Source organism: Rousettus aegyptiacus, unplaced genomic scaffold (assembly GCF_014176215.1).
Source record: "Rousettus aegyptiacus isolate mRouAeg1 unplaced genomic scaffold, mRouAeg1.p scaffold_m13_p_11, whole genome shotgun sequence".
In the NCBI taxonomy this organism is placed as follows: Eukaryota; Metazoa; Chordata; class Mammalia; order Chiroptera; family Pteropodidae; genus Rousettus; species Rousettus aegyptiacus.
In genome coordinates this window covers 93,026,859-93,047,085 of record NW_023416286.1, presented here as the reverse complement: position 1 = coordinate 93,047,085, position 20,227 = coordinate 93,026,859, and the positions used below count along the sequence as shown (strand labels likewise).

The 20,227-nt window shown below is 49.1% G+C and overlaps 1 protein-coding gene across 4 annotated transcripts in view; it reads left to right on the top strand.

The window, feature by feature from the left end:
- Positions 1 to 20,227, top strand: part of LHFPL6 (LHFPL tetraspan subfamily member 6) — a 165,560-nt gene that overhangs the window by 143,404 nt on the left and 1,929 nt on the right. For all 4 annotated transcript variants that reach the window (XM_016143844.2, XM_016143841.2, XM_016143842.2 and 1 more), the window contains one exon: positions 7,273 to 7,371. In XM_016143844.2, the coding sequence (XP_015999330.1) occupies positions 7,273 to 7,371 (99 nt within the window). The remainder of the gene's footprint in view (positions 1 to 7,272; positions 7,372 to 20,227) is intronic.

Below are 20,227 nucleotides of genomic sequence, written 5' to 3'. Positions count from 1 at the left end.
GGGCAGGCGGCAGCAGCGTGGGTCCCAGAGAACAGGTGCCTCGAAGCCTCTCCTGCCTTCTCCCCCGCCCCTCCTTTGTTTATATCCAGGCACGTGGGAGGTTGGCACGGAGCTGGGACCGTGAACGCTTGGGAATACGAGGCATCCGAAGGTAGCGATCGGGGTGGGGGTGGGGGGATAGGCTTAGGCTCGGCCCCACCTGCACGTCGCTGGAGCTACCGCCGCGTCACTTTGTGCGCGGGGGCCGCTTCTCTAGACTCCAGGGACCCCCTCTGCCAAATACGGAGTGTATGTTTCATATCATCTGTTACGTTCCTGTTATATAATTACTTGTACTTTGAGACTCTTGTAAACACCAAATGAATAACATTGTTTACTATTTAAGGTTTAACAAACGTCACAAACCAGTGAGTTGGAAGCACGTAGACATTTAGTAGTTTCCGTGAGGCGTCGTCCCTACACGTCACTGCAAAGCAAGGTGGTGAGCCCCAGATGAACGGTGCAGAGTGCGTCTCAGTCGGAGCTCACGGGAAGGGCTAAAAACTGGGGCTCGCTGCCGGCGTGGCCCCCCGCAGGCTGCCTTCGCGGTCTGTATTTTCACGGCGAGTCCGAGCCTAAGGCAAGGAGGGAGAGTATCTGGGTCTTTGAGAAGGGATCCTACCTTCAGAGCTGATAAATCTAAGACATAGTCAAAGAACTAGTAATGGGCGCGGTAACCCAGGTGTCCCCATTCAGAAGCGCCCGGGGGACGGGCCAGGTCCCGGAGCTGTGGAATGGGACAGTGTGACCTGGCTCTGGCCAGCCGTGTGCAGGCTCAGCGGACATCTGTGTTGGTTATTCGAGAGGCACAAGACTCTGTCCGGGCTTGCAGGTGCAAACCTCCGCTTTATAAAATGTGATGACGGTCAAACCCCACACGTCTGCGGCTGCATTCCGCGTGTGGATGGTGAGCACATGACCTTGGAGTAGGCTTGTCCAAGCGTTGAGAGCCCTGACTGGGCCCCAGGGACCTGGGACTGCCTAGGGCTCTGTGTTCTTGGGCAAGTCTCTTCTATCCTCTGTGCCTCAGTTTCCAGAAAGCACTTTGAAAGGAGGTGTGGCTTCCGAGAGAGAGAAAGCCTAACCCAACTCAAGTATTCTTCTAGAATACTTAATTATTTCCTTATTCTGCTTTCAAAGTCTGAAGAGCTGGAATGTTGGCCCTTGCTCTCTCATTCACTCCCCAGCAATGAATTTATTTTGTTGCATTTTTGTAAAGGGACCATTATCTAGGGCTGAAAAGGGCCCGAGATCGAGTATGTAAATCAGCACACGGAGCCGTGGAGATGGATGTGCGCCAGCATCTTCCAGAGAAGTCCAGACAATAGGCTACAAGACTGAGCAGCTTTCGTGAGAAAAGTAAAGAAAACAATTTCCCTCGGTGCCTGCCACAGAAAGGACGATAAAGGAACCGGGGGCGGGGGAGGGGGGCCGAGGATAAAAGTATCCAAAAAAGCATAAAAGATGCATTGACGGGAAACGTGCATGTGATCGCTGGAAGGGCAGGAGGTGGAAAAAGTCACACTATTTAAAAAAAAAAGTGTGGAAAAAGAATGAAGCGATAGGGAGGAAAGAGAGATCAGACGGGAGCTGAAAAACCCAGGCTTTATGAGCGGAACAGGAGGGCTCTGTGCTCGCTACCTGTGGAGGGCCCTGGGCTGGGCTGGGCGGCTGAGAGAGGTTCGAGCTGCTGTTCTTGCAGGGGCCGCATTGTCATGTTAATGTGCCGCTGGCTAAGTGTTAAGCGCTCTGCATAGAAAGTGTGCTGCGGGAGGGAGAATCCCCAGCCTCGGGTTCTTACTTTGACCACTGAGGTCTTTGCAGACCTCAGACTTCACACTTAGGTTCTAGGGAATGGTTAGTATTGGGGCAGGTATTTCCAGCGTTGGGCTGTCTCGTGCGGGTGGCTTACGGGGCGGGCCGAGCGCGTCCGGGCTGAGGCTGAGGCGCGTTAGCCCGTGCGGGGCGGAAGGCGGATGGCGTGGGTCACGGAGCCGGACCGCACGGCCCCCAGCGGCCCCTCTGTGCGTTGATGGGTGCCTTCTCGGCTCCATTCCCACTGGCTTCTCCCCGGAGGTCATTCCCCTAATGTGACTCTTCAGATATTTTAATTGTCATGTACAGGGTGAGGCCAAAACCCTAGGGCGTTCAGGTTGAAATAGCCTAATAGTCAATGCATTATTCAATTTTTTTTTTTAATTTAAGAATAAGCGAGTCATTCATTGGATTATTATTTTCTCCTTTTTAGGAGGCACCATCTCCCTAAATCCCTAAGACCTCCTGCAAACCGTCTTCTTCACAGCGCATCGCCTCCTGCCAGCTGACTTCAGCTAGCTACGGAATGCGAACCCAACATCGAACTGATTTACACTAATTTGTGATTTACTCATGACCCCTTAAAGGTTGCAGAGTCTTTAGGATGCGAAAAATCAATTGCTGCTTCCATCTCGGAGGAGCCTGGAGCTGCAGCTAATCTCACACCTCCTGGAGCTGCAGCTAATCTCACACCTCCTGGAGCTGCAGCTAATCTCACACCTCCTGGAGCTGCAGCTAATCTCACACCTCCTCCAAGCAGCTGCCTCTGTTCCCGCCTTCCCCAGCCGGTTTCTGGGGTCACGGTTCTTTACTCACTTCCACTCCCACGAGCACATCTTTCCAAAAAGTGTCAATACGGCTTTTTTTCACGCTGTCTTTGATAGCAGCGACACAGGAATTGGGTTAAAAGACCACATTTTTGAAGCCCATGTGGTAACCATAAGGTTTTCAAATCTAATAAAGAAAATCCATGTAAATAATTTAAAAGCTTGTGAGTCATAAGATTCTAACACAGCCATTTACTTCCCAGGGACAAATTAGTCAGCTAAAGTTGTTTAAACTCATTAGGTCCCTAACACATCATGTGGGCGACCACTTCAGATTCCAGAATATTCTCTGAGCCCTATTTCGGCATATAGTCTGTCAACAAAAGAATGTCCAGCCTACGAAAAAGTCTTGCAAGAGTTTATTTGAGCCAAACTGATGGCAACTGCTGAGAAGCGAAATCTCAACGGACTGAGAAAATGCTCCGAAAATGGCCATTTTGCAGCTCATTCTATGCATTAGAATCAGAGGAGGCGTGGGATGGTCACGTGACGTCCACTGGGGTAGATGAAGGGGGCGGGAGAAAGCGAGGCAGAGAGACCGGCGGCTGCAGGGCCGTTAATAACCAACACCGATAGGGGGCAGAGGCGTGTTTGGGGAGCAGGTAACAGCGAGGGGTCCCGCGCTCCGGGGAGGTGGTCGTGCCTTCGGGGGGCGTGGAGAAGAAAGTTACTCTGGCATTTCACAGGTGTGTTATCTTGGATGTACAGAAACGATAGCCGATTTCAAAGGTAAAGACTGACCTTTGTCAGGGAAGCTAATGGCCTGGGACAAGACTAGGAACTCTTACGTTCAGATCATCCCGTGCGGGGACTTCCAGTCTCTGGGTTTGTAGGGCCCTCTGTGCAGCCCCACCGAGCTTGTCAAGTTTAGCTCGTGGCCCCTTTTTGGTCCACAAATATAATAGCTAAGTGGTATCGAATTCAGGGATTTCCGAACAATGCTTCCATCAGACGATCTCTAACACTGATTTCTACGACATCTTCTAAAGTTTAACACTGCTAAAACTGGACAACGGCGGATTTCTTCCGTTAAAAAGACTTCCTCATTTTTATGTTTGTCTCTAACTTGACAATATTGGTACTTAAATATAGACAAGCAAATGCTAGTTGACTCCAGCCTAAGGTCAGTTCATTCAAATTTGAACTCTCTCTTCTATTAGGGAGAGGTTATTAGCATAAAAGTTCCCTAACCAGAGCCCACAGCACAAAGGCCGTCTACACAAAGCGCTCAAATATTACTATGTGTACTCGCCTTAAGGCTTGATAATTAGCGTGAGTCATGTTAGAGGTCGTTTTTAATTGAGAAAACGCATGAAGTTCAAGTGATGGGGTAGGATCGAAGGATGCACATCCGCCCATCTGCCTTTGTACTCGTTGGGGACGTACTGGCCAGAGTTTGGCTCATATAAGGAACACTCTAGATATTTCAAGTAGGAAGGGCTGTAGCCCAGGGATATCAGGTTTCAAAGACCTATTAGAAGGTCTGGGAAAGAGAAGGTTAGAGAAGAATGCAAGAATTTAGGAAGTGCGGCCATCAAAAGATGCTCCTGCTGAGGCCTCGCCCTTGGCGGGTGCTGGTGAGGGCACGCGGGCTGGCAGCTCCCAAATCGCAGCTGCTGTCGGCAGAGAGGCGCATCCCTGGCCACAGCTGCCACCGGGGAACATGGCTCATCCTTTACCTCCTGAACCCTGCTCCTCGTTGTCGTACAGCACGGCCTTCTCACGGACACAATAGGAGCCAGAATTCCTATTAGCGGGAGAGTTTTTGAAGTATGGTTCCCCGGCCTTGAGCCCCACCTGGAAAGGGAGAATCTGAAAGAGCAGGGATGATTCACACTGCTAACCAGCAGGACCAGGCGCAGGGCAGAAGAGCCCGGCCAGCCCGGCCTCCTTCCGAAGCGGCTCGAACGGCCCTCGCCGGCAGCACGCTGCGCGATGATGAAAATCGTCTGTATCTGTGCTCTCCGGCGTGGCAGCCGCCAGCGCCGTGTGCCTCCTGACCCGAAGCGTCCCTGATCCTGCCACCTGGGGATGGGTTGCGTTGGTCTTGTGTGGAAACCACCTGTTAGAATGGCCGTCTGACGGAGGGGGGCGGAGGCTTTCACTGAGCCTCCAGGATCGGGCTCCTGACGCCTTTTCGTGGCAGCTTGCTAATAAACGTTTGCTGTGTATTTGGCCGAATTCACTCGGAGGCTTTGCCTTCAACTTAACATACGCCAGTAGCAAGGGGGCGGGGGCGGGGGGCGATGTTCACCCGCAGAACCCAGTCGGTGCCACAGCCAGTTACCTGAGCGGCTTGCAGCGCCTGCTTTCCTCCCAGAAATGCAGGATCTTTGCTATGAGCACACACCGGCAGGCGGTGAACACACACTACGTAAATACTCATATTAACATCCGCATGAGTTAGTTGCCTTCCACTAAACACTTTTTTTTTTTAATGCGAGCCTAATTTTAAAAGGCATATTTTAAATTCATACATGGAGCACCAATTTCCTATCTAAAAAATTGCTCCTAAGTCGTCCGGTTGATTCTGGTTTTCACAGTGTCGCCATGACAGCCTCGTATGCCGCAGAGGAGCCTCGACTGCCAAAGTCCCTCCACGCAGACCTCGGGCCCGCTCGCTGCCCGTCTGGGCCTCTCTGCTGAGTGTCCCCAAATGCCAGCATCCTATAGGACTGAAGCAGGTGCTTTGGTGAACACATGACACCTATTTTTCTGCCCCCCTGGAAAAAATAAATAGCGTTTTTATCATTTGTTTGCCTCTCAGATGAAGAGACGATTATGGTTTAAAGGTTGCTGTTGTTCGTTTTTCTTATACTTGAACATTTTCTGGTCTAACTACTGCCTTTCTGCATTTAAAGAAGTTTCTCGCAAGATTTCCAGAAGGGGCATCGCTTAATAATTTAAGAACTAGGTATCATGGAAACAATATGACGTTGTTTATTAAATATTCATGGAATTCAGTTCACACACACGTCAGGGTCCTCATTGATGAACTCTGTTTACCTGACGGGAGATCACACTAGCTTGGAGTTGTCAAAATGTTATGAATTCTGTCATGAGGGCGGAAGCCGGAGGAACCCACCGCTGGGGCCTTTGCTGAGTCAGCGAAGCCTCTATGACTGCTTCGGAATCATTCTTCAGCCTCGGCGCGATTCATGTTCACACGGCTGCGCACCGCGCACCCTGGGGTTAGCGATCTGCAGTCTCCGTGATTCTTCGTCGGCGTTCCCTCCGGTCACAGCCCCTCTGCATCGGGCGGTCATTTTCCTGTTGACCAAGGGACAGATTGGAGGATGGGGCACCAGGCTGGGGGAGGTGCCGGTTCGTGGGGATGACTCCACGCGGCTCAGCGCGGAGGTTGGGGTGGAGGTGGGAGCAGCTCCTCCTGAGAGGCCTGTGAGGAAGCAGACTGTCCGTGTGGGTTATAACTACTGGTCACCATGCATCACTGGGTGGAGCGGGGAGAGACCAGAGAGGGACAGAAAGGGACTCAGTCTGGAAATACTGGCGGTCTCCTCTGAACACACCTAGGGTCCTGTCATTCCACCGTCACATGACCGTGTTAACAGACTTTCTCGTTTAAGGGGCTCTCATTTAGCGCCCAAAAGCCACAGTCGCTCAGACAGGGGTCCTACTGGCCCAGCACCGTCGTGGGACTTACGGTAATGTTACTGCTGTTCGAGGTGACAAGATGTGACTTTCAGATTAGCGTTCAGGTTCAAATGGTGAGCACTTAAGTCTCATTCGGCTTCTTGTGAAATTGATTTAGTCTTCGATACAAAACTAAAGACTCACCAAGGGAAAGCTGTCTGCTCAGAGTGTGCCTCCCTGGTACCTTGCTGTCTATTAAAATAAAACTGTCAGTTTAATCATCAATTCTTTTGGTTGTAATTGTGAGGAGGACTTCGACGACAATAAGCGCCTGTCGCCTAGTGTGTTCTGAGCCGGGTGGATACTCGGCGACTTTCCCCTTCTCAATGGAGCATTTTGACAGGCGGTGCGGGTCACAGATTCAATCCCTGAACGGCGCCAAAGAGCTTCATGAAAATCCTTACTGTCCTCTTTGCCCCCGGCAAGATTCGACGATGCCGAAGCACTCTGTTTTAATGCCTAAGTTGGAAAAACAATCTAATGGACGAGGAAGCATAACCTCTTGGGCAGTGTTGCTTGCTCTCGAATTACTGGCTTAGGTGGATTGATGGTGGAGATGCTTGGCTTTTTACGAGAGTAATTATAAAGGCTTCTGGATTGTGTTTCCTAAACAGGATCTGCAAGGCTTTGAATGCTTTGAAAAGCAAAATTGGAACCAAACTGAACTGTCTCTCACGGTTTCTTCCTTTCCTTTCCTTCCTTCCTTCCTTCTTTCTTTTTTCTTTCTTTCTTTCTTTTCTCTTTTACTCAGAGTTGAAATTGTTCTTGGAATCAAACGAACCTTCGATTGCCGTAGGGAGCTGTGGCCGGTGCTTTCCGAAAAGCAGACGCCCTGCTCCTTCGGGGCACAGCTAATAGCGATCATCCTCCTCCCCACCTGTATCTAGGGGTGCAGGGGGGCACCTGTAAAAAGCCCTCTCGTCTTGTCTCTTCGCAGGTTTGCTGATCGGTGCTGGCTGCGCTCTCTACCCCTTGGGCTGGGACAGCGAGGAAGTCCAGCAGACTTGTGGCTACATTTCCGGCCAGTTTGACCTGGGTAAGTTCTCTTCGTGGGTGGCGCTCCTTTTAGAACAAGACCCTATCTGCTCTTTCATAGAAGCGAGAGGTGGAAAACACGTGTGGGCATCACAGCCCGCGGTCACGGGCGCCAACTCCCATGCATTCCTCCATCCGGCTTAGTAAAGAGCTATCGATAATACACCGTTTGCCTGAACTCGGGGAAGTCCAAAGATCCTTGCTCAGGAGAGTGTATCTTTACCGATTCGTTCATTCATTCAAAATCTTATGTTTAGTACTCATTGCATGTGCTAAACATAGAACTGTCTATGGAATTCAAAGTCTATCTGAGAAGATAAAGCAAACGAAACCATCAGGGAAATGACAGTAAGGGCTGAGGATTCTGAAAGCAATTTCACTCCAGGGCAAGGGACAACTTCCTGAAAGGGATAAGGATTGAGCTGGGTTTCGATGAAAGTGGCGCTTGGCGGTTATCAGGAAGTAGAAGCACCTTGCAGGTGGGGAGTATGCGCAGCAAAGGCACAGGGGGGACGGGAAAAGCTCGCCGGAAGGCCCTGGAGCCTCGGGAGGCGGGGGAGGTGTGATCGAAGTAGATGGAGACTCGCATGTTGGAGAAGGGCTCGTGGAGTTTTCTGTGCACTGATCGAACATTGTCAGACCGTGGGACTTACTAGTAGCTATAGCGCATCCTCCTTAGCGGTCTATAAAACTGTGCATACTCCCACATGGTTGTCACCGTTAGAGCTGACGAGATTGTATTTCTCCCGGTTGGGAAACCTACCTTTGCTTAACCACTTCCTTATTTCTTTCCAGCTGGGTGTTTAGTTTACTCCAGTTTCTGTTATTTAAAGACATATTATATATAATGTGCAGTTTAATGGATATAAATCTTTTCCTTATTGAATTACTTTCTTAGGATACTTTTCTAGAATTGTTGTTACTAGATCGAAGACCGAACCCATAAAGTACTTATTGCCAAATGACAGCAAATATATTTCCCCCTAATATATGGATAGACAGATTAAGTTTGTGACGGTGCGCAGTGAATTACTAACTTAAGCATCCACTTTTCACATTAAATATTTCACTCTTAGAAGAAAGATGTTGCGGGAACTGGTCTAATGGCAGTATCACTGTATCCCAAATCACTTAAATAGACTTTTATGTTGGAACCGCTATGAAAAGTTTTTTTTTTTTCCCTATTAGATTCTGAGAAAAACAGACAGATATCATACCGTACCAAAGGTTTGTGAATTTGAAATTGAAACAATTTTTGTTCGGCTCGATGGACGAAGAACATCCTGTTTCCCGCAAAATAGTGCCGGCTCTTCTGGTGGAGGAGACGGTGCTCTCAGTGTCACCTAACGTGCGTGATGGAAGGAAGGGACTCCTCTCGCACGTCCCCTCGCGCCCCTCACGGCGAAGCCCTCCCGCGTCTGCGCTGGCTCGTGCTCGCCGTCGACGAGCAGCAGGGGGATGGGCGTGCCGGCGCGGGGGTGGCCGTCGGTGCTTCGTTTCGGTTTGGTTTGGTTTGGTTTTGGAAAGCGAACTGTGTCCAGGGGAGATGTTAGGACGCAGCGCTCGGCGTCTCTTTTTCCGTGGCGTTCGAGGCGCCCTCGGCCGGTCCCCGCAGGCCTCCGCTTGCGCGGGAGACTGTCCTCGCCGACGTCGGTCGTTGTGGGTCGCGGAGCTCATTAGCGGGTTATGAGGAAACTCGGATCTTGTCGTTTGCGATTTTCCGTCCTGCGCCCCAGTGTTCTTCTCGGCATTGCGGAGTCAAAATTCGAACGTTAAGACCGAAACTTGAAAAACAAAACAAAACCAAACCGTGAACGAGAAAACCTCTTGCCTCGTTACTAGCGTTCATAATTTCTTACGTCACTCACTGAAGCCGTTTTAGCAATTTAAGAACTATAGCGTCTTTTTAGTGTTTTGCCTTTTTATTTTTAAATTTCTCTTCGATTGCATGATGAGAGAGAAAAAACAAACCTGGCATCACATACGGACAAGACGAGTTCGAGATCCCGCGAATAAGTAAACAGGTACTTTTGTGCACCGCATTCGATTTCTCTCGGTCACTGTTATTTTTGCCACTGTTATTGGTGACTGTTCCTTTCGCGAGAAGGCCTGACGAGGAACCAGCACGGGGGCCTCGCCGTCCCCTCCTGCCGACCGAGCGGACGCTGCCCGTCTCTAGGAAGCTGCCCTCGTTCCCCCGAGCGCTGGCGAAGGCTACAATCCAGGGAATGAGTGAAGTCGCAGATCGGGGAGCAAACTTGGGGGGGGGGGACCCTAGGCGGGGGTTGGGAGCCACGGCACCATGTGGCGGCTCTGCCGGTGAAGATGGCCTTGGCGGCACACTCCCTGCCGGCCCGGGACACTTCTGAGAATCGGGCTTTTTGCGCCGTCCTCTGAAGGAGGCAGTGGGGGGGCCCCTCCTGCCCCCAGGGCTGGGGATGCGCGTCCTCGGGGTGCAGGCCCGCGTCTTCGGCCTCTGCAGCCGCCGCGTGGAAGGCCCTGCACGCAGCAGCAGGCGCCACCATGTCCCAATAAAACTTTATTTACAAAATCGGGCAGTGAGGCTCTAGTTTGAGGGCTCCTGATTTCGACCCGAGCACACCCCCGACCTGCCAGAACCGGCATCGTCGCAGATGTGCCACTGACCGACCCCTCCGGCCCCCAGGCCAGCGGATCGGGACCCGAGTCAGTCCGAGCACTGAGCGGCCTTGTCCAACTATTGCGACGTCCTCTTATACAACCGCCGTTTCCTGGCCGTGCGCTGCTGCAGAAGAAGGTGGCGGGCCCTGCAAATCGGCCTCGGCCGCCCCACCCCGCCCAGCAGGGGACGCGCGGGCCGAAGCTCCTTCGGGCCAGTGAGGCGGGAAGAGATGCTCCCAGGGGCTTCTGAGGAGGGAGAGGTCACGTGCCTAGGGGCCAGGCCCCCACAGCCATCCCCACCCTCCCTCTGGCCACCCTCCTTGACCGGGTGGAGCGGCAGGAGGGGGCAGCCCAGGGGCAGTCGCCGCTGTCACGGGCCTTCCCCGGGGCACGTCCCAGTGTGGCACGGAGGGCGGCTGCGGAGGGGGCAGGGAGAGGAGGCCGCAAGGAGGCCGAGCGGCCCATCGGCGCCTCAGCGGGGCCGAGCGCCACGCAGCAGCCATGGCGAAAGTAACGCTTCGTTCAGACAGGGCAGGCGGGGCCGCCCCCGGAAATCTCATCCCTGCTGAATCCGGAGAGGCGAGTCCTAGGTGCGCAAGGAAGGGACTTCATAAAAACGCCACGTCTGTGGCTGTCACGTCGTAGGGTAGGTGTCCGCTCGAGTGTGTTTTTTTAAATGCCTCCTTTCTTTAGAAAGGAGATTTGGGAGGATTTTCATTTTACCTCCCTTGAAAACAGTTTGATAAGGCTGTTGAAGATTTCTTGAGCATTTTAATATTTTATTAAGTGGAGAGCTTTGACACAGTTTTCCAAAAAAAAAAAAAAATGCCCACTTTTCCAAGTCAGAGATTGTTACTCTGCTTACCTTTGGTTCACAAGGAGCAAGTTTGGAAATACCCTTTTTTAAAACAGGGAAACAAGAGTCCAATCAGGCTGCATAATGATTCCTAAATTCCCAACTGGAATCATGTAGCTTGCTTTGATGGTAGCTTCCAACCTTTTTAGCATTAGAATCAAAGGTAGAAATTTTGAGAATGTGGATTTTTAGTTTCTGTGCCCCAGAAATTATGAGTCTGTCATTTACATTTTAAACAAATACCCCAGGTGAATCAGGTGAATCAGGTGCACGTGGTCCACGACCATACTTTGAAAACTCTGCCCTCATTTGTATAGAAAATGTATTTTTGGTACTTTGCTAGCACCTCGTTGAGCAAACATTCATTTCGTTTTGTGTAAATTAGGATCTTCTAGGTTACAGAACTGACTCCAACTGCCTAAAGCAAGCAGAGGAGACTTTCGAGATCCCTTACTTATTCTAGGAAGGCTGCAGCTGCGGTGAGCTGTGGGCGTGGCTGATTTAGGAGCTCGAAGATGGCATCTAGCTCAGAGTCGGCTTCACCCCGAGGCAGGTTCTTCCTTGGTCATGAGGTGGCGGCATTTGGCACCTGTGGCCCTAAGCATCCTCATCCATGTCTAACCGGACAGGGTGAGCTTCCGCCTTCATTAATGGAATAATGAAGTTGAGTCAACTTTGCCATGTGCCCCTCCTTGAATTAGTAACAGCTGCCAGGACGCGCTACGTACTAATTGGCTTCTTATCATCCAGCTCGGATGTATTCGGAGTTTTATAGAACCAGGTCTCACCGAGGAGTAGTGGCACTCGTAAGGATCAGACGAAGCTCGGAGAAGGGAAGGCGTGCCCGTCCGTCTCTCGTCGGGCTTCGGGGCCCCGCATGGCTCCCGTCACGAAGTCCGTCGTGTGGTCAGTGATGGTTTCTGCTGCGCATGCGTTAACAACGGGGATTTTAGTTCTTCCTTTGCAAGAGAACAAAACGGCACCAGTGATGAGAAGGATACGTAGTACAGAGCACAGCGTCTTCACATGACAAAAGCCTAATAGGTGTTTGCCACTGTTATTCATGGTATTTGTGTAGGACCATTTTTAATGAATGCTGATCATTATTTATTATTCCTTTTCCATATTTATCTATTATTCACATTCTGTAGCTGGAGGTTTAGACCGACAAATTAAACATGAGGCCTTTATGATCGCCTTGTCCAATTGATTTAATTCGTGCCTCGGAGATGTTTTCATCCACCAAAGACTTTTCTAATTATATGCTTATGATCAAAAGTAGTGTTCCGATTAATTTCTCTTGCTAATTTGCCAAGTGAATTTGAGTAATTATGGCTCTCCTTTTGCTACTTAATTCGATTAAGAAGCCATTGTGTTTCCTGTGCTTGAAATGACGCTCTTGGCTTCTCAAGTACAGCCCCAGGAGCTCTGCAAACCCAGGACCTCTCTGCAGCAGGAGGGATGAGAGGCGGTTCTTCCAGACGTCGCACCGGCGAAGTCATCCGTCCTCCTCAGCCTGAACGGTGCCCCCGTCTCCTTTCGTTCCCTCTCCTCTCAATTCCACTCGCACTTGAGAAAAACCAATTTGCAAGTTATGGGAAGGTCAGCGAGCAAAAATGGGAACAAAAATAGAAAATGTATACCGTGGAATAGAATAGAAAGAATTTCTAATTCAGGGAGATTCCCCTTGCTCCTAAAATTTGAAACCCATGTAACACGTCCTCAGATTTGAGTGTGGTCCTCGTACGGCCAGTCATTGTCCCTCACGACCTCCTCCACGCGCCTGATGCTGGACGAGATTTACAAGGCTGATGTCCGTTTCCCTATCAAGCTTCTCTCGGACGAGTCTCCTTAGACATAGCGCTGTTCTGAGCTCTTTGGAGACGCATGTCTGCTCTTTCCCAAAGAAATCCCTGCTCTCTCCGACTGCCTGGCTGTGGACCTTCACCACGAATTCCCCTGCCCGAGTACACCCGTCCTTGAGAAGGGACACGTCTGCATTTTATACTCTGACTCTGTGTCCTGGTCACCTCTGTGGAGAAAGTGAGGCAAACAGAGGAGGTGGGGACTTCTTTTAAGAATTTCTTGCCTCCATTTCTTGTTGTCCCAAGTGCTCCCTCCGTACCCTGAGGCATACTGCGTGTCCCTTCCAGGAGGAGACTAACAGAAACACTCGAAGGAGCAGGAAAAGGAGCCAGGCCATGCTTTCTCCCCTCGGCCATTTTCGGCCCACGTTTTTTTGCCCACCGGCAGAGTTTGGCCTCCGTCTCTTTCTTCTCTTTCCAGACCCATGAGGGATCATTTCAACAACGTTAAAAATGTGCATTGAAGCCTTTGTGTGTTTTAGGTCAAAAGTTTAAAATCTGTTTCTTTTTTAGTAGAGCTACCTTTGTTCCATGACTTCACAACAGAACAAATGGAATGGGTCCCACAAGGCATTCTTTTTGCTCCTGGCTTTAATGCAGATGCAAACAAGATGCTCTGCATGTGAAGAGGCTCCAGGGGTGTGTTCAAGAGAAGAAAGACCTGTCGAGCTTCCACCCATCCCGTGGGATTTAAGAGCACAAAAGTGTTCCCGCCACGCTAAACCTTTCGCTTTCCTGCAGCAGATGCGGGTGGAGTCCGACATGCCTGCCTCTCCTCTCTGCAAACTTCACGTTTGTGTCTCACCATTGGTGAAAATTTTCACCATCACGGATGAAAGATATTCTGACTTCGTGCATGAAGTCAGTCAGCTTCTTCTATCTGGACTCCGGCGCTTGTGGCCACAAGGCTGGGGACCCAGCAGTGACCTCGTGAGGAAAGGAGTAAGCTGGGAACGGGTGGAGTTCAGGGTCAGATGCAGAACACGGGAAGGCCCAGCACACAGGTTTGTGCTGAACGGCATCAGTCGGAGGGCAGGACTCTCCGAGGTGCCGCTTGACAGAGAAACTCTGTTCTCGTTGCCCGGCGCTGTGGCAAGGTCTCTGGGGAGGGGTGGGGATGGCACCGTGGCTCCCACCACACCGCCAAGCAGCTGCGGGTTCGCAGACAGACCGCAGCCCGAGACAGGAGCTGGGCTGTGGCTGTGACCCAGAGCCCTTCACCGGCTCTGCTCAGATCACGTCAGGCTCAAAAGCACCCAGCTGGGGCAAATCCACGGCCTGGTTCTCACCCGGGAAGAATCAGTCATGTGAATTCAGCAAGCGAGTGTATTGGGCTCCCATCCCACACTCTCCAGAGACGACGGGGTGCCAAGACAGTGCCGGCCTGGTTCCGCTGGCTCAGTAATCGCTAGTGCTGAGTCTGTGAGATGGGGCCTGTGATCGCTAGCACCATGCAAGGATGGCACAGGTCCTGGAATCTTCTAGAAAGGCTGGCGAATTCAAAGGAATAAAATATACTTCATTTCTTCTTGCCATTAAAGTTCTAACAAAGGCAAGTACTATCTAACGAATGGGAAAAAGACACTTGATATGGATATTCCTACTATATTGTCTGAACACAAGAAAAAGCTATGGAATCGGTTTGACGCAGATTCAAGTTCAAGCTTCACTATTTATTTGAAATGCCCAGAAAGTTCCTTATTTTGCACGAATCTCAATTTCTTCGTCTTCGAAATGGGAATAACGTTGGGACAGTACAAATAGATTTGTTTCTCTGAATTCCTGAAAGCACGACGGGCAAAACGACATGCCACTTCTGCACTGCGTGGCGCCTGACTCTCAGTCCACGCACGGCAGCTATTGGAGACTTAGTCATTTTGGATCTTCACTCTCACCACGAGGCGTCTCTGATGCTCATCCCTGCCACAAATGTCTATCGATTTTCTGCTGTGGTTCGAGCGTTGTCCTGAGCACCGGGATGCGGAAGCGGAGGGGGCAGATACGGTGACACACGGGCTCTGAAACGTTTAAGAGTGAAGGGATGAAAAGGCGGAGGTTAAACCACAGCATCCTCCAAAGACGAGCCACTCACCGGAGTTTCGCTGTGACTTAGAGTAAGACTGCGTTCTTTGCACCTTCTCCTCTGTCTCTACTACTAACGAAAGCTCCGCGGAAAACTGATTGGAGCCCTCCTGAAAATTCAGCCACACCTCTCCCACCCTGGCTCCTGGCCCTGCAATGTGGCCGCGGCATCTTTTTCCAGCGACTTGGCAGGCGGTGTGGTTCGTTGCCGTCTGTCCCATTAACCGCTGTTTTAGCCGTCAGGAATACTGTTCCCCACTGTTGAAAGGAGCAGTTTGCCAACCACGTTACCTTGGAGTCCCGTGTGACGGTGCGTTATAGGGAGCAAAAGAGAAAGTTTCGACAGATTTGTTTCTCTTATTTCCTGAAAGGATCGCAGACAATACTTACCCTCTGGTAGAAGGTGTTCTGTTTGAATTATAATAACAAGCATTTATTGCCGTGACAGGGGAGGGCAGAGGCCATGGGAGAATGGCCTCATGTTTCCTGGTTTCATTTAGTTCCATTACTACTTACACACTATTACACTGTTTAAAACACATAAACTTAAAATCCGCTCTTTTCTAATAGCCTAATATACTCAAAAGTGCCTTTTTTTCTACTATTATTATGAAGCTCAACGCTTATTTCTTATTACTGAGCACATAGGTTTAACAATATAATCATGCTCAGAGAGAAAAAAATATTACTTTTTTTTTTCCTTTGGAGACATTGAAGGTACAGTGTCGAATCTGCAATTTAAAAATCCATGGTCTCCCATAGAACCCTAGATGCTTTGTTTGCACATTTATAACTTCATGTAGAACGCCCCTCATACCTGGCTAATTTCATTCACCTGAATTTCTGCACAACATACGTGTAAAATATTGTGAAAAAAAACAAAGCTCGACTGAGTTTATTTAAAGATTTAATTGACTTTATTAAGCAATTCATGAGCCAGGCGGCGTCCCACCGAGTAACTAGAAGGGAGCTTGGAGGGGTTCGACAAAATGGAAGGGTTTTATAGGAAAGAAGATGGGGCAAGGGAGCTATTAACAAAAGAAAATAAAGGATTATTTTTTTTTTTGGAGCAGGACATCTTTTGGGGAGAAGGAAATGGCAAGGGTTTTTAGCATGCAGGTTGCCTCTTCTTTCTATGGGGGTGGAAGGGGCCCAGGTGACAGACTACCTTACTGGTGTTTGACCAGTAAGTTTCCGGACTGGTCGATTAAGATCACGTTCCTGGGAGAGGTTGGAACTGCGATGAGGTCAGGCCATCACATCTAGGTTTGGTATCGTAAGTTTTTAGCACGGGTGACGCCATTTTGGACCTGTGTTTTTTCTCTTTAACGCTATACGAGGGATGGCTCACCATTGTGCCGCCGATGTGTGTGATGCTCGAGAGTCGGGTCTCCCTAGGACATACGCTTCCTGAGACCCAGGACCCTGTGCGTCCTGCTCACTGCCGGCTCTCCAGCTCCTGTAACCTACAACCTGTAGAGCTGCTGCTCAAGATGTGTCGATGGGTGCTGAACCCCTTCATGTTTCTGTCCCCCAGTAAAGACATAAGATCTGAAGAGGACGTTTTCAGGCTTCAAGTCCTCAAATTCTGGAGGTGGTCATTCCCGACCCCATCTCTTGGTTACACCCAAAGCGGCATCCGTCTCTTATGTGGGCAACAGTTTAAAACAAAACCCAAATCCACCTCCGTCTCTCCATTGCATTTTGCTCCCCACCTCCTAAGTGCAGGTCTGCTCTTCCCCGGCCTCTCACGAGCCAGCGTGCTCAGGTCCTGCTCATCTGCCAGGTACCAGCAAAGATGTCACTTACAATTTAAGGCTCCGACCACAACATACCAGGCACTTTCTGATTCGCTGTTTTAGCATCCTGAAACTTGTCCTTCAAAGCACATGTTGCAATTATCGTTATATAATCATCTAAGTAATTATTGTTTAATACTTCCTTGGCTAGACGATAGCTCCTTGTTAGCAACACCCAGTGATTCCTAGTTGGGATAGTTGCTTAATAAATATTTGTTGAATTAATGAATGAATCGAGGGAAAGGGATGGAGGAAGAGAGGAAGACATCAAGGAATCAAGAATTAGGGGTTGAATGACTTATGTTTCTTTAGATTTGCCTAAATCCGTAGACATATCTTGATCTTACTAAACTGATCTTGACCATTTCTTGCAAGTATGTGTTGTGTGTGTGTGTGTGTGTGTGTGTGTGTGATGTAAGCTTTCATATATCATTTTGAGGCTACTTTAATGGGCTGACTATATTTCTATATAATTCAAAATATCAGAATAAATCCATGTTATGCCACCTTTCAATTAATGATTATTTATTTTAAGAATTACTTAGTAAATAAAAGTCTTCTTGTCTGAAACAGAGGAATATTTTCTTAAATCACACTGAACATTAGTTGTTCATCTTGGTCCTTAGCCAGTAGCTGAATTTAAACCACGAAATGTATAAATCGCAGTTATAAACTTGTATGGCAATATTTCGTGACATCCTTAACATTTTCTTCTGCTAGGGTACACTTTTAAGTACCTTCATTTCAAGTTTTCTTCCTTCTCCTTTTCATTTGATAGACAATTGGTCTGATGAATTGACTACATGTTTCATGGTTCAAACAAGACAGTCTCCAGAAACATAACGTTCGTTAAAAATGACATTCGGACACTTAAGACCGGGAGTCATATTTGCCCCAGGAAGAGGGTAGTGCAGGCGGTGTGGGAGGCGGCCGATGCTGAAGGCTCTTTTGTCACTCCAGGTCCCTCCGGGGATGGCAGGGCTTGCGTCAGCAGGTGGGTGGGGTCCGTAAGCCTCTGGCAGGCACATGGAGAAACTTAGACCTTATTATTAAAAAAAAAAAGCAAGAAAGACTTCGTTCATTTGCTCTTGTCTTAAATTGGGTTCCCCAGAGCAGATCCTGAAATGAGGATCCATGTTCAAGTAGTCAAGGAGACGTGTTGAGAAGGAAGGGGGAACGCCAGGTAGAAAGGGAGTAAACACCTAGACAGGGTGTGCTTCCAAGTCAGCACCCAGCCTCAGCGGGGACTCCCTGGAGCTCCGCAACGTTCGTTGCCCTCCAGAGTTTGCCCCACCGGGGGGAAAGAAAGCAGACTTTCGCGCTTCTGCACCAACCATCATCGGCCACAGGTCACGCTGGGACTACGTCGGCTCTCTGAGAGTCAGGACACGGTGTCCTCTGGTGAGGTTTGTATGTAAGTATGAGCTATTAGGAGCAAAGCACAGACAGAAGCCGAGGGATGAGCGCCCGGAACCAGCAAAGGGAGCCGGAGGAATTGGGTAGCACATTACACCATCCGCTACGGCTCCCCTGACTGCTGCAATCCCCTCGTGTCCAAACGGCTGCTGTTTGAGCCCTTCCCTGCAGAAAAAAACATCCTGCTCGCGCTCCTCGGTCCTCTGACGGCCAGCTAGCTCTCCAGGAGCTGCTGCTTCCATCTTTGTTTCATGCATGTGGCCACCGTCACGGACACTATTCTCAAATAATTAGCCTCGCCAGCTACTTCTTTTTCAAGTAAGCGTCCAGTAATTAATAAAGAATTATGCACTCCACTTTTCATGTTAGATCATGGGACCCTGTGTAGGGCGATACCTTGTTACTAATGAACGATTGGTTGCGTTCTGCGTTATGAGCCGTGCGCTTAATGGACTGACCACAAATTTTGCTGACTTTTTGAAAGGTTCTAAACCACTCGCCAACTCTTAGCTACCTATTAATTCTCCCTCCGAGATGTATTCAATCCAGCTAAAGAATAATTCAAAATGGAGATTATTCCCCAGACTCACTGTCACATTAGCCTGTGGTCATCAGCAAGTCCCCACGAAGGGGACGCTGTTATCCTTGACAAAAACTTACCCTCTCTGTCCTTATTAACGGGGGTCATCATTCCAGGGAGACCAGCCCCAAGGTGCCAATGGGATCTTCCATGTTCTGCCCTCCTGTTAAATTTAACACACTCTGCACGAGGCCACAAATGCATGAGTTGGTTTGGGAAATTCTCTCCAAAAGTTCAGTGCCAAAATAGGGCGAGAGTTACTCTTAAAATAAAATCCCAGATTTGCTCTGTTTTTCAGGGACTGGCTGTCTGCCTACTTTTCTGGCTTTCTATTTTTCTCTTTCCTTGCCTTTCATTCAGCATTTATTGATTGAGGGCCTACTGTGAGCCAGGCCCTGTTGCAGGAGTGCAGTAGGGAACAAAGTATACAATGGGCTCCCCTAATTGAGACTGAAATCACACACACACACACACACACACACACGCACGCACACACACACGCACACACACGCACACACACGCACACACACACGCGATATTTATAAGCCACGATAAGTGCGACATAGGCAATGAAATGGTAAAGGAACAGAGTGACTTTGATGAGGCAGGTGGAGGGTGGGAGGTTTAAAGAGGCATCATTTGGGAAGGAGCCAGTTCTCTAATGATCTGGAAGTAGAACTTTCTGGATGGTGGGAATAATGACTGAAGCACTCGAATCACCAATGAGCCCAATGGGACCCAGAGAAGAAAACCAGTGTGGCCAGAACACAAGGCAAGAAGAGATGGCCGTGAGGTCTGCGGGGTAGGGAATACCAGCTCATTCAAGGCCTCATAGGCCATTGGATGGAGACTGGAGTTTTGAGAACTCATTAGAGGATTCCAAGTGAGAGAGCGACTGAACATGATTTATCGTTAAAGAGGTAGCTGCCTGCTTTGTCGTTGGTGATGCTGTAAGTAGAAGCAGGGTAATTCTGGCCTCATAGAATGTTATTAATTTCTACTCTAATTCTTATTATTATTTTTTGCTTACTTTGAGTTTAATTTGCTTTTCTTTTTGTAGGTTCCTAAGGTGGAAACTAAGATTATCAACGTTAGATCTTTCTTCTTTTCTAATATATACATTCAGTGCTATAAATTTTCCTCTGATCACACAGTTTGATAAGTTGCATTATTTTCATTTAGTTCAAAGTATTCTAAAATTTATCTCGAGATTTCTTTTTTAGCACACGTGTTATTTAAAAGCATATCATTTAATCTCCACGACTTTGGGGATTTTCCAGTCATTTTTCTGTTATTGATTTCTAGTTTAATATCATGTTGTCCATGAACAGACATTGCATGATTTCTCTTCTTTTAATTGTGTTAAAGCCTGTTCTGTGGTCCATAATCTTGGTGGATGTTTCATCTACCTGGAGAAGAATGTGTTCTGCAATGTTGGATGTAGCCTATAGATGTAAATTGTATTCAGCTGATTCGTGGTGGTGTTGAGTTCAACTGTGTCCTGCAGGTCTTGTCTGCCTGCTGGGTCTGTCCTTCTCTGTTAGAGGGATGTCGAAGTCTCCAGCTACAATAATGGATTGATTTGCTCCTCCTGGGAGTCTGTCCATTTTTGCCTCATG